Raw genomic sequence first — 13816 nt, forward strand, 5'->3', positions numbered from 1 at the left:
AAATTGGCTCTTTGGCCCACTGTTTATGGCCATGCCGCGTAATGCAGCCTTGTTGGTGTAATGAACTTTGAGAAAAAGAAAACCATTTTGACTGTGGATTTAGATTGTAATATAGTAAATGTCACTGTTACTATAGGAAATGACAGCAAGATATTTTCTGTTGTGAAAAGAAGGCTCTTTAAAATCCTTTTTACGGCATGTAAAAATATTATTTATTATTAGTTAATGGAGCTACTACAATTAGAAATCATTCATTCATTCATTTTCTTTCGGCTTTGTCCCTTTATTCATCGGGGGTCACCACAGCAGAATGAACCACTAACCTACTCAGCTGTATGTTTTCTCATCGGATGCCCATCCAACTACAATCCAGCACTGGGAAACATCCATACACATACATACACTACATCCAATTTAATTTATTCAAAACATCTACATCAAATGTTTTTGGACTGTGGGGGTAACCCACGCAAACGGGAGAACATCTAAAGCCAATTGACCCAGCCGGAGCCCGAACCAGCAACCTTTCTTGCTGTCAAGCAACAGTGCATACACTGAGCCACCATGTCATCCTATTATTGTATATTAATTGGCTTTATAAAAAAGACTCACCTAAAAGTAAAAATTCTCTCATTTGCATACCTTTATGCTGTCCAGACCCTATTTAGAGTTTGTTTTTTTCAGCACAAGACAATATGTTGAAAAATCTATTGTCTACATATTGGACATTTCAATAAAATAAGTAAAAGGGGCCTAATTCTGTTATGGACTCCTCTGCCTTTTATTAGATAATTTATTAATCATTTAATCAATCAGTTTCATAATAAACATCACAATTTTCTAAGAAACATTTTAGTGTGAAGGTACGGTGCATGATTCACCATAAAAGCTTCATTTTACTCAACCATGTGGATAATAGTCGATGGCAGCAGTTATATTTTCCAAGGGCAGAGGAACACTGCTATTGACCGTGGCTTAATTTATCTGAACTTTAGTTCGCATCACTGATTCTCATCACATTTTTCTCTCTTCATCTCTTTGGAGTTCCTGACAGCAGCTGTTTTTCCCCTGCACAAATGGGCTTCCCCTCGGTGAGAGGCCAGCCCTCTTAATGATGCTTGTGTGAGTCTGGGTGTGTGCTGGTCTGCTGGAATAACATTTATGACAGGTTTCTGCTACCTCAGCCATTTTAATTGACCTGCCCCGATTTAGAGAAACGATGAGGGAAGAAATCAGCTTAGAAGAGAATCATTAATTACGAATCCAGAGATGTCTGTGCAGTGAAGGATATCTGCGGCTAAACTAGAGCAGAGAGCACCGCAGTGACTGTAGAAAGGAAATTAAACCACAGTGTGTTTCACACAAAAGTTTACTCCCCTTTCTATGCAGATGTCAATTTAAACTAGATTAGATTATTTTAATATGCCTTGTTAAATTCAAGGTTATATAATTCACATTAAAAGATTTTCTCTTTTTTGTATTGATTATTCGCAATCTGGAATTCACAAAAACATCCAATAATAAATACAGATCAGAACTCAGAAGTAAAAGGAACCAAATGAAATTGAAAAAAGTCACATTAACTGAAAAACACTGAAACACTGAACACTAAAAAACACTAGCTGTGCATATAGCCCGTTGAAAAGAAGCCTACCACCCTGTTGCATGCTTAGAGTGACGCATGAGAGTGGATCAGTGATGATTTGGGCTGTAATATTATGGCATTCTCTAGGCCCAATACTCATGCTAGATAGGCGTGTAACAGCCCTGATAAATCAATGTAACAAATAAAATGGTATTCGAATACATTAAAAGGAACAATACAAGAATTACATATTTTTTATAAAATGAAAAAGTATGTTTTTTGAGATTTAAATAAAGCTTTTACTGACCTTTATTTGTGGAGTATAAAACAAAACACAATAAACCAAAAACACATAGCTCTTTTACAAAACCTTACAATTAAGGTGAGTTAGTTTAAAATAAAACATAGCTGTGACCAGGAAGTTGAACAGACATCTTTACTTTGATTAAGGCAAAACAATACATTATAAAAGGAGACTAAATAAAGTAAAAGTAAAGTAAAAGCAGTTTTTACTTTTTAACAACCGTTTACATTAATAGTGCTATACTTACAGTTTAATTCAGTTTAATTCAAAATTATTAGCCCCCTCTTGATTTTTTTTCTTTTTTAAATGTTTCCCAAATTATGTTTTACAGAGGAAGGAAATTTTCACAGTTTGTCTAATGATATTTTTTCTTCTGGAGAAAGTCTTATTTGTTTTATTTTGGCTAGAATAAAAGCAGTTTTAAATTTTTTAAACACCCTTTTAAGTTCAAAATTATTAGCTCCTTCAAGCAATTTTTTTCAGTAGTCTGCAAAACAAACTATCGTTCTACAATAACTTGCCTAATTACTCTGACCTGCCTAGCTAACCTAAGAAACCTAGTTAAGCCTTTAAATGTCACTTTAAGCTGTATAGAAGTGTCTTGAAAAAGTCTAGTATGTTTACAAATGTGTTGAAAACTCTTCTCTCCTTTAAACTGAAATTGGGGAAAAAATAAACAATGGGTCTAATAATTCTAACTTTATCTATCTATCTATCTATCTATCTATCTATCTATCTATCTATCTATCTATCTATCTATCTATCTATCTATCTATCTATCTATCTATCTATCTATCTATCTATATATATATATATATATATATATATATATATATATATATATATATATATATATCTGGAAATATGCAACAATAAAATCCCCATACTATTTGATGGTCACCGAAAACCTCGGCTACATCCGTTTTAGTTTGGTTGTGGCTTCAGATGTGTCAGCTGCAGTATTGTTGAACTTACGGCTCAGTGATGCCACGCTCCCTCAACCCCATCCTCACCCCTCCTGTCCCAATCTAAACTCACACTCTCTGTGATACTAATACAGACTGAACACCCTTTGGGCAGGCAACTTCAACTAATGACACTCAGCACAGCACACAAACAAAGCCAACTTCCTCACGAACACAATGACATAAACGTGAACTTGACTTTCTCTCATGCTTTGTCGCTCTGCAACACTGTCCTGTCCTCTTCAGTTCCAAAACAGGATCGTGAAAAGGGCAGAGCAGACCTCTTTCAAACACATTGAAATAGTTAGAAATATCAATACCACAGTTCCTCTTAAAGAAAAAATAATAATAATCATAATTTCAACAGCAAAAGCAGCACACTAACACAAACAAATGACCAACAATTGGATGCATATTTATCACATTCTCGCTTGATGTCAAGCAAAACATATCAGAGTTCAATTTTAGGATCTTACTAGAATAATATTCTAATTATTAATATTCTAATAATATTCTATAACATATATTTTATATATATATAAAACAATAGTTTTTATTGTAGTTGGATTCATTAGCAGTGTGGTTTTACTCATAGAACTATTATTATATGCAAATGTTAAGAACGGCAGGCTTGCGTGCAAATTTATCTGAATGAAAACAACCACCAATGGTCTGAAGTGTAATAATGGAATTTACAGGTAAAATACATACACACACACCCAGAACAGCAACCTCAGGTGCTATGACTAGTTTACTCTATTGAAATAATTGGAATTAACAATTTAATTGCAGGGTTTTAGGGTGAACTGAGACTGTTCAAGGAAATCTGTTTTAAACAAGTAATACCAAGTTACTTCATAATTTGGCCATGTGCAAAAACATTTTTAGTTCAAATATGAAGAGTTCAGATGTAAAAGCCTTAAGGTACCATCTAAAATGTCTTCAAATATTTTTCTCAGGCTTCTGTTTTAGTTATGTCAGTAATTTCACTTTTATGGTAATGAAGGGGTTCTTTTCATTGCCTTTAAAGTGAAATAGCTAAATATGAATATAAGGAAACATATAACAAAGAAAAAATCCACATTTTTAAAAATAAATTTGAGAGAGTTTTTCATTTTATCTCTTTATACCATTTCATATACTGCTAAAATTAATAATATTACATTATTCCAAATGATCACGCATCATCATGTAACAAAATGGACATGACAATAATTTGCAAAGTGCTTATTGACTACATTACGGAAGCTGATTCATTACTATTGATTACATACTGTGCTGCATGGCTGATGTTGTGCAAATGTGCTGGCCCATGATAGCTGATCTCATTGTAACCTCCAGGCACATTTTTTAAGCCTCAGTCTTGACTCAAGCTTTGAAAAATTCAAAGTTCCTAATACCCATCCTCCACAGAAGGTCCTGAAGTTCAGAAGCAAAGGGGATCCTCCACGTTTCTTTCATCTCCTGTGCCTCGCAGACACAATATTGCTTCTTTTCAAGCATTCTTTCAAGTGCTGCTTCATCTTTTTTTTTTTACCATAATCTCTTTTTCGAGTTTCACACTGCGATTCATCTCCTGTTGGTGATTCTGACAGGGATTTCATCTGTCTAAAGGTGTTTAGGTGGTATTTTGTGCAAAGGAATTAATATGCAGTAATTCCCTGCCTGTTCCTTCTCTTTTTTCTTATTTTGCAGATTGTTAAATGGTTCTGACTGGAGTTTCATTTCAAAGAAATTTTGTACAAAGGAGTTCATTTGATTTCTGTTTCTTTTCTTTTTTTCAATTTTGCCATGTTTTTTTTAACAAATAATTAAATCACTAATGTTTTCTCTTATTTGCATTCACTTCTGCTACTCTTGTGTGCTATATTATAAAATAAAGAGATCATTGACCAAACAAATTGATATTCAGTCATCATATACCGCTTTATTTTTCTCTGGTGTAGTTTTAATGCTGAAAGGCCTTTTTTGGTTTTTAATTATACCAAAAGAAGAAATATTAATTACAAAAAATGCTGCTCACGGATGTAACTTATCAACCAGCTTTAAGTTTTTTTATGGACACACATGTTTTAAAGAATGGTCCATTGCATCATGTGCCAACAGGTGTTGGATACACATTAGTAATATTTTACGACAAAAAAGAGCATTTGCATACTCCAGATATTGTTAATTCTAATAGCAATGTGTTCCTAATGTGCATTGCTTTATATTAAAGCATCTATAAATGAGTTTGTAGGCCTACTTGAGTTTCGAGTCTCACTGTACCCTCCACAGATCTTAGACATTTGATGATTTTACCCTCCCTCCAGCATGCTTGCTGACTACCGATAACCTGCTTTCTCTCCTGCCCCCATTCATTTGTGTAACCCTCCAACAAATCCCCAGTAGAATTTGACAGATAATTAGCCTACAATACACTTATACTCTGTGAGAAAAAAAATTATTAAGGACTAAATTCATTTATGATGCTTTGAAGGCAACAAAAAGTGTTATAAAATTGAAGCTGCTGTAAAAAAGGAGGGGGATGCTGTATGGTAAAGCAATTACCCACCAGCCTGTCTGTTGTGGACAGCTAATGGCTTTGCATTTAAAAGGCTTAATGGCCAAGAGCAACATCATGCAAATTCCTCTGTTAATTTTCTAAAAGGCTTCATGTAAAGCCACCCATTGAGCAATAAATCTGATTATGGAGATGAACCAACACCTACATTTGTCATGTTTTTCCTAAATGAGGGATTAGTAGCCAATGATATATCCGAGTTTTCTGCTCCTCTGACAGGCATTTAGATGAGTAAATAAGAATACTAGATTGAACCTCTACAAAGTAATGAGCTCTTCTGCCTAAAGGCTAAGCCAAAAAAGTCTCAACTGCTTCCTGTTGCAACATATATAATCAAGAAGACAGCCATGAAGAGTGTATACTATAAGTAGGGCCAGACAGAGTCTGCGGACATTTTTTGCTATTTTTGCACAGAATTTTGTAAAAATAAAATAAAATAAAAAAATCGGTGGATTGTTGGCGCAATAGCCTAGTGGTTAGCATGCCGACATATGGTGCAGTAGCACGTCAGGGCGTCCTGGGGTAGAATACTGGTTTAAGGACATTTCCCAACCCCATCCCCCTCTCTGTCTCCCACTTTACTTCCTGTTCTGTCTAATAAAAGCAAAAAGGACAAAAAATTCAGTGGATTTATGGAGAATTATTTTGGGAGTATCATAACTAAAAACTTTATACTAAATAAAAATAATATATTTTAAACTTTTATTTAATGTTTACAATGCAAATCCAATTACATCCACTTATTTGGTAAACAAAGCAAGTCTCTTATATAATATATCTACTAAAAGACTGATAATATTACTTTACATACTGTACTGTAAATAAATTATATAAACATTTTAATTTGGTTTAGTTATTTTTTATTGATTTTCAGTTTTTCAAATGAGAAACAACAACAGACCCCAAACCCATACCAATCCAACAGCGGGATAGCGCTCACATTAGCCAAAAATAAACAACTATACAATTGAACATGTAGGTTTAAATACAAATACAAAGAAATAATAATAATAATAACAATAAATAAAAATAAAAACAAATACAAATTTAAATAAATACATTTTACAAACATATAACCATACATACCATATGTACAGCAAAATCAAATTATTTGAGATTTTCCACATAATCAATAAAAGGTTGCCACACCTTAAAAAAATTCCCCTTCGATCCTCTTAATGAAAACCTGATTTTTTCTAAATAAAGACATGACATGGTTTCTCTAATCCACTGAGCATGAGTGGGAGGACGAAAATCCTTCCATTTTAGTAATATAGCCCTACGTGCCAATAAAGTCGAAAAAGCAATGATTTTACACTTTGAAGAAGGCAACTGTATCTTCTCTGAAGTAACCCCAAACAGTGCCATCTGTGGATCTGGATGTAGCTTGTGCTGAAGAATCACAGGTAATGTATTAAATATTAACCTTCAGAAATGGTCTAAGTTGGGACAAGTCCAAAACGTGAAATAAAGTGCCTTCAGGACAATTACATCTATTGCACAAAGAACTAGTACCAGGCAACATTTGGGCTAATTTAGTCTTAGAAATATAAGCTCTGTGCACTACTTTAAACTGAATGAGGGAGTGCCGGGCACACATTGATGCTGAGTGATTTGTTTTAAGAATATCTTCCCACAGATCATTCGAAATCGAACCACAAAGGTCCTCTTCCCAAGTTGTTATCTGTAAGGGAAGATGACTGGTCCAGAAGTAGATTATACAACATAGAAATGGAGCCTTTGAAATGGACAGGAAAGTCAGGTATGAGGGACCTAACATAATCTCTTATTTGCAAGACTCTGAAAAAATCAGACTTGAAAATTTTATTTCACTGTTATTATTATATCATAATAATATTCGTGAAATTAATTTAAAAACTGAATAAATCTCAATTTGGGCAGCAAGGTGGTGCAGTGGGTAGCACAATCCCCTCACAGCAAGAACGTCGCTGGTTCAAGCCTCAGCTGGGTCAGAAGGCATTTTTTTTGTGGAGTTTGCATGCTCTCCCTTTGTTCGAGTGGGTTTCCTCTGGGTGCTCCGCTTTCCCCCACAAGTCCAAAGACATGCGATATAGGTGAATTGGGTAAACTAAATTCTTCGTAGTGTATGTGTGTGATTGAGTGTGCATGGATGTTTCCCAATAATGGGTTGCAGCTGCTGGGGCATCCACTGCATAAAACATATGCTGGATAAGTTTGTGGTTTATTCCGCTGTGGCGACCAGAGATTAATAAAGGGACTAAGCCGAAAATAAAATGAATGAATGAATGAATCTAAATTTAGACTCGATGGGCTAAAAATCTGCGAAAATCTGTGGATTTCTGTGTGCGTAGATTCCATGTGGGCCAAACTATAAGTTATTGTGATATTAAGCTATAATGGCCTGTGTGTGTGTGTGTGTGTGTTTATATGTCTGTGTGTGTGTGTGTGTGTGTGCGCGTGTTCAAGCTAAGGCAGATTACATTTCAATCACTGAAGGTCAGTGTTGGCTCATCATTTGCTTACATTAGCAGACTCGCTGTCTCTCTGGTAGAGATATTTCCATTATGGTTAAACTCCCACTATTTCCTGCAGCTTTGCAAAAATATATTCTATATTATTGTTCAGGCCTGACTGCATTGAAGCCAATGTTTGTGACTGTGTGGAGCCTTTGGTTCAAAAGCAGACAAAAACTATTGTCATTAATTTTTCAGTTAATTATCTCGCATTTCGCTTTTCATCGCTTGCAGCGTTCCGGCATGAAAAGGGAATAAAGAGAAAGCAGAGAAATGGAAAGATACAGAGACAGAAAGGCAGACAGGGTGAGAGAGGACAGAGGAGGGACACCGGGGACACGGTTTGATCCAGACAGAGCTTCAGGCAGAGCGTCTAAACCCACCTCTTTTATCTCCATCAAAAGAATTCATCAACAAAATCCCTACGTAACAAATATGAGTTACACCAAAACTAAAAAAAAGAGTGTTACAGAAAAAACCAAAAAAGAATTAGGGAAGCTGACTGAGCTCTGAATATTGTGATCAGCTCTGCAATGCTTTCATGCTAAGTGCTAATATGAAGATTAGAAGTACACCTTTAATTAATGTCTAAAGCATGACATTGCGTAGCACAATGCACTGCAGATAACAGAGAAAATATAATGGATTAACATAAAGCTGTGCAGATTCAGGAACTGATTCTTTCTTGCTGATTTAGTTCGCTGTGAAATTATGTCAGTGCTTCCTGACTATATTTATAGAGAGCAGGTTTTTGAGGCATAGTTTCTCTGACAGCTCAGTATGAAGCTGCTTTAATGACCTTGTGGCAAGAGAGGTTTTGCTGAGTCATGGTACTGCTAATTCTTCTATTACACTCTTTACTGTAAAGTTTTTAAAGATAACCTCCACACCAGACTCTGCAATTAACATGTCACCACTTTAACTTTTGCGGTCACTGGTGCTTTTATTATTTAATATTAGGTTATGATAAATTGCTACATAAGGGTTTCAAGCTGGCTAAGTAATAAGAAGTGAGCAGATCATGTTCAGCCTACCTCTCACATCGGCTGAAAACCTGGCAGAGTGTCGAGAAACAAAAAGCTTCAGCTCCTGGTCCAAGTTACAATCGATGAGATTTGTGTCCCATGAACGGATTCCTGCAAGTCATAGTGAAAATACATATTGATCACGAAAAGAACATTTATTTTATGCACAAAGAGAGAGAGAGAGAGAGAGAGAGAGAGAGAGAGATTAGCTGCAAAATATGTATACACCCTACACACCATAAGAAATGGTTAATGTAAACTCATGTATCTTATTTAAATAATTTAAACTTTTTATTATTATTATTATATTTATAAAATGTATTGTTTTTTTGTGTGTATCATTATATCTAATCTGTATTATTTTTAATTTTTCAATGGTTTTAATATATTTCATATTTGAAGTGCTTTGGCAATACTGTACTTAATGTCATGCCAATAAAGTGACCTGAACTTGAGAGAGAGAGGGAGAGACAGAGAGAGAGAGAGAGAGAGAGAGAGAGAGAGAGAGAGAGAGAGAGAGCACTGTAAATGTGTAACAGATCTGAAAACCAGATCTCCAAAACAACATTTTGCATTACATTGGATTAGTCTAAAAGGGAAGTAGCCTATTCAAATAATCAGATTGGGTTTCAGATCTTTCCTGCATATATTGAACTGAAGCCCAATATCACTTATATTCACATAGCTAAACACTGGGCTCTACTGTTTGCATGCAAAAGTCAATCAATGTTTGGAAATATCTATGAAATGTCTGAGAATGGACGTCATTGGCAATTCGCATAACAATCAATTGTTTGCCAGATTTTACTCTTTGAAAAGTAACAGAACTGTGGGAAATTGAACATTCCTCAATATCAGATATATTTCAGAAAAGTAATGGCTGTTCATAGTGTTGACATGTTTTGTTTTTTGTGATAGCTAACTTTCCACCCTCATGGGATCACCAATAAATATGAACCCCAAACATGCTTAACTGCAATTCCAATGCCTTCAATCCAAGAATAGAAATAAACTGTTATTGCTATGGGAAATTAATGGTTTTATTGTTTAGAATTTTAGAAGTTTTTCAATTGCTTTAATGACAGTACATAAAATTACAGCACAGCAATCTTTCATTTTGATCAAGTTATTATGCAAGATAAATATTGTTTATTATAATGTTTTTCAAAATAAAAAAGCAGATACACTTTCATTGAGGTGAATCCAGTAGCAAGTAAATCTGAACAATCATGCACTGTTCAGAACTGAAGCAGAGACCTCAAAGCAATGCTAATGCCTCCTGATAAGCAAAATCAAAGAGTGAGGATCTTTTCCTTGTGTAATGTCACGCTCACAGGGATCTAATCAGAGACTATTTGCTTCCCAAACAGTGGCAGTAACTAAAACTGTCTATTAGTTCACAAGGGAATCTTCTCATTTTGATCTTTTCAAGAAGATGAAACTGATAATAAAATGGTGTGAATGATTTGTGAAATAGAATGAGGCTGCTTTCATTTCTGAAGGGCTCGTCTCATGTCCTAATCCTTTCGAAAACTTGCGCTCCAGAGTGGCAGCTTCAAAGGAATGAAGAGTGAATCTTTCAGAAAGTGTATGTGTATGTATATGTATTGAGCTGATGATAATAATGTGCACATGATTATTGACGTTTTAAAAACCCAATACTTTCAGAAACTGACAAACGTGAGAGTGAAGCGCGAAAAAATAAAGGAGAAGCTGGGAAAAAGGAGCAAATCATATTTTCAGCAAACTTGAATAAACTGCTATGTTTAACTATTATCATCACCTTTTGGACTATTATGAACTCAGAATGATGAAAATATTTTCAAACAAGAGGTTACATGTGCTGCTGAAAATTACAGACATACAGTATGAGAGGTTTGCACTGATTGTGGGCTATATTTCGCGTTGTTTTTGAACCATAATAAGGACTAAATGTATGCTGTGTGTAGTTTTTCTGTAATTGATAACATATCAGAGACTGTAAGGGGCAGTATGTGTTCATATATGTTGCACTTATTTATTAATTTTATATAATTGCAGACGTTACAGTAGTTACAGTACGTTACAGTAGGCTATTTCGCGCTGTTAATGATCTGCAGTTATAATCAAATTATGCTCATAGAAAAGTTAGTAATAAACATTTATTAACAAGTATTTATGTGTATAAAGCGTCTGTTTTGTGAGAAGTGCTTCTCATATGATATGTGAATGACCCGTACAGCTTTACTGTAGACATTTTCTGGAGCAAAAGTGACGTTGACTAAAACTTTCTGTCGTACACCAAGCCCACCAAAAGAGTACCATTGGTACCCTTTTAGCAGTGGAAACACAAGCCTGATAAAGGTGACCCGTACCGACCCGTACCATACCGTACTGTACCACTCAGTGGAAACGGGCCATATAAGGCACATTTATCCTGTTTGGTTGCATCAGAATCGAACGGACAAGAAGGGGACTCGCTAAAACAAACAGATATGTTATGCTTGATGACCTGAGACAGTGAGCCTGTGAAGCACAGTAAAACTGAAAGTAAAGTTTAAAAAAGTTTAGTGCGAAGTCGACAAACTGAAACACTTAATTAAATACCAATAATGAGAATCCCTCTTTATTCTACAACTGTTTTAAGCTAAATTTGGACTGCACAACTAATTTTATCCTCAACTCAACACAACTTAACTGTGTTTCTAACGCACTTTCAAACAACCAGTGTACCAAAGTGGTGTACATAAAAACACAAAATACATACAAACAGCCCAAATACATACAATTTACAACACAGGATTAAAAGCTAAAAATAGGTGTTTTTTCATTGACCTCTGAAATGTCTCTAAAGTAGGAGATATTTTAATAAGACAGTAGACTGAAAGTAGCTGCCATTGAAAAAAACCCTTTCAAGAGCATTTCATTTTAATCCTCTTGTAATTCAGAAAAAGAAAACGAGATATAAAGTCACTATTCTAAATGTTGTTGTAGAAAAACCAAGTGTATGTTACTTTATTGTTTATTTGTGAGTCTCTAAACTTGTAATTATGAGAAACACAATTAGGTGACCTTTTTCATTTTTACTCCACAGAATAAGTGTCCACGTAAGTAGCCTACACTTGCTGAAAATAAGTTATGAGTTTTGTCATTGGTTGCAGTGTCAAATTCACGAGGCACATGGGCTACTTTAAACACATTATTTATTATTTAGATAATGAAGCATAGGTTAATTTAAAAACCAATAAGCGCCAACATGCTGCTTTGTTGAGCTTATTTAGACATAGGATCACGTGACAACGTACGCTTCGTCTTCTTGACTTGCAAGGAACAGCCAAATAATAGAAACGAACCGCTGTGTGAAATGACTCTGGTGTCCCATAACTAACCGAAACGCCCTTTTTGGCAGGTACACGGGGCCCTTCTGACTTTCCGTAGGAACTGCAGTGCGGACGCGCCACGCCTACCAGCCGGTGTCGGACTAGAAACGAGTATGTAGAGGATGGGAATAAATCAGGATGCGTAGCAACAAGCTCCCTATGTCTAGTGAAGTGGACAAAAAGTTACAGTTTTGCCTAACAACGCCATTCTATCTATCTATTTATCAAATAGGGCAAGCCGTTTAATACTAACATTTTACTACTGATTTAATTAGGTGATGAGGTGATTTAAGTGTTTATAGCTTGGTTATTTATGGCGATGCTCGAGAACCATCAAAAGTAAGATACAGTATAAAAAACGCGAGCTTAGGAAACAAAGAGCCGACGCTCGTCGTCAAATCCACGCAGACGTAGAATGATGCTGCACATCCAGACTGCAGAGCAGATCGATGCTCCACATAACGACCCTCCGCCCCGGCGAAACCAGATCGACACGCTATAAATATGCATGCTGAATCATCCTAGCCCACAACACAAGTCAAACACTGAAGTTCGGCCAAAAACAACACATCTGGACGACCCGATAGACACCCTGCGAAAACAGCGGTGGTGCTGATGGTGATGAGGATGATGGTAATGATGATGATGATGATGTCTTTGGGAATCGGGGTGGCGCGATGCGATCGCTTTGATAAGACATACAGTGCACTCGGTTACTAACAGGGAGGGGCTGCGCTACACTTTCCATACATATTCACACAACAAAGAAACCCAATAACATGATGCACGGAAAGTTTCTTGCAGTCAGCAGAAATCACTTATTCAATTGACCCTTTTATTCAAGGTTACACGACTGAACTTGAAAGAAAGCTACTGCGGGAGATACATGTCTCCGATTGTAATTTTAAATACCCGGTGGCATAAATACATAAATCACTGGTGTCAGCGAAGCTACCTTTCTCAATGTCCGCAATGGCACACTTGAGGTGCTCGTCAGTGACCAGCTCCCCAATGACCACCAGCAGGTAATATTTGCCCTCGTCGAAGTGCTGTGTCGAGGCTGTGGGTGATGCCGTGCTCCTGAGGCTGCCGACTCCGCCGAAGGGCGCTGGAGTTTCCGCAGTATCAACCAGCGTCGCCATTCTCTCTCAGACACGCTCTATCTTTCAGTCTCACACACACTCTGTCACTCGGTGTCCGGCGAGCTGAAGTGAGCTGCTCTGTGGAGAAGGAGTGGCGCGGGCTTTTATATCCTCAGACTGAGTGTCACTGTGATGAGGAGCCGCCGCCGCTGCCTCTCCTCTCCTCTTCTCCAGCTGATGTCAGAGAAAATCATAAACCCGCGCGAGAGCGACTGGGACCCTGAAAAGCCTTACATAAGGATGTCCAGGATTAATGATCGGCAACACTGGACTTGTTGACATGTGGTTTGGGTGTCAATATCTATAAAAGTTCAGCCTTGAATTTATTTTTGTTGTTGTATTAGCCCAGCATTTTTAAACCTTATTTAACCTTAAAAA

The 13816-nt window shown here is 36.3% G+C and overlaps 1 protein-coding gene across 1 annotated transcript in view; it reads right to left on the minus strand.

The window, feature by feature from the left end:
- Positions 1–13520, minus strand: part of map1b (microtubule-associated protein 1B) — a 30900-nt gene extending 17380 nt beyond the window's left edge. Inside the window, 2 exon segments of the mRNA NM_001128201.2 lie at positions 8947–9048; positions 13252–13520. Coding sequence (NP_001121673.1) covers positions 8947–9048; positions 13252–13438 — 289 coding nt within the window. The 5' untranslated portion in view covers positions 13439–13520.
- Between the last annotated feature and the right edge of the window lie 296 nt (positions 13521–13816).

This window comes from Danio rerio, chromosome 5 (assembly GCF_052040795.2).
Source record: "Danio rerio strain M-AB ecotype USA chromosome 5, GRCz13ab, whole genome shotgun sequence".
In the NCBI taxonomy this organism is placed as follows: domain Eukaryota; kingdom Metazoa; phylum Chordata; class Actinopteri; order Cypriniformes; family Danionidae; genus Danio; species Danio rerio.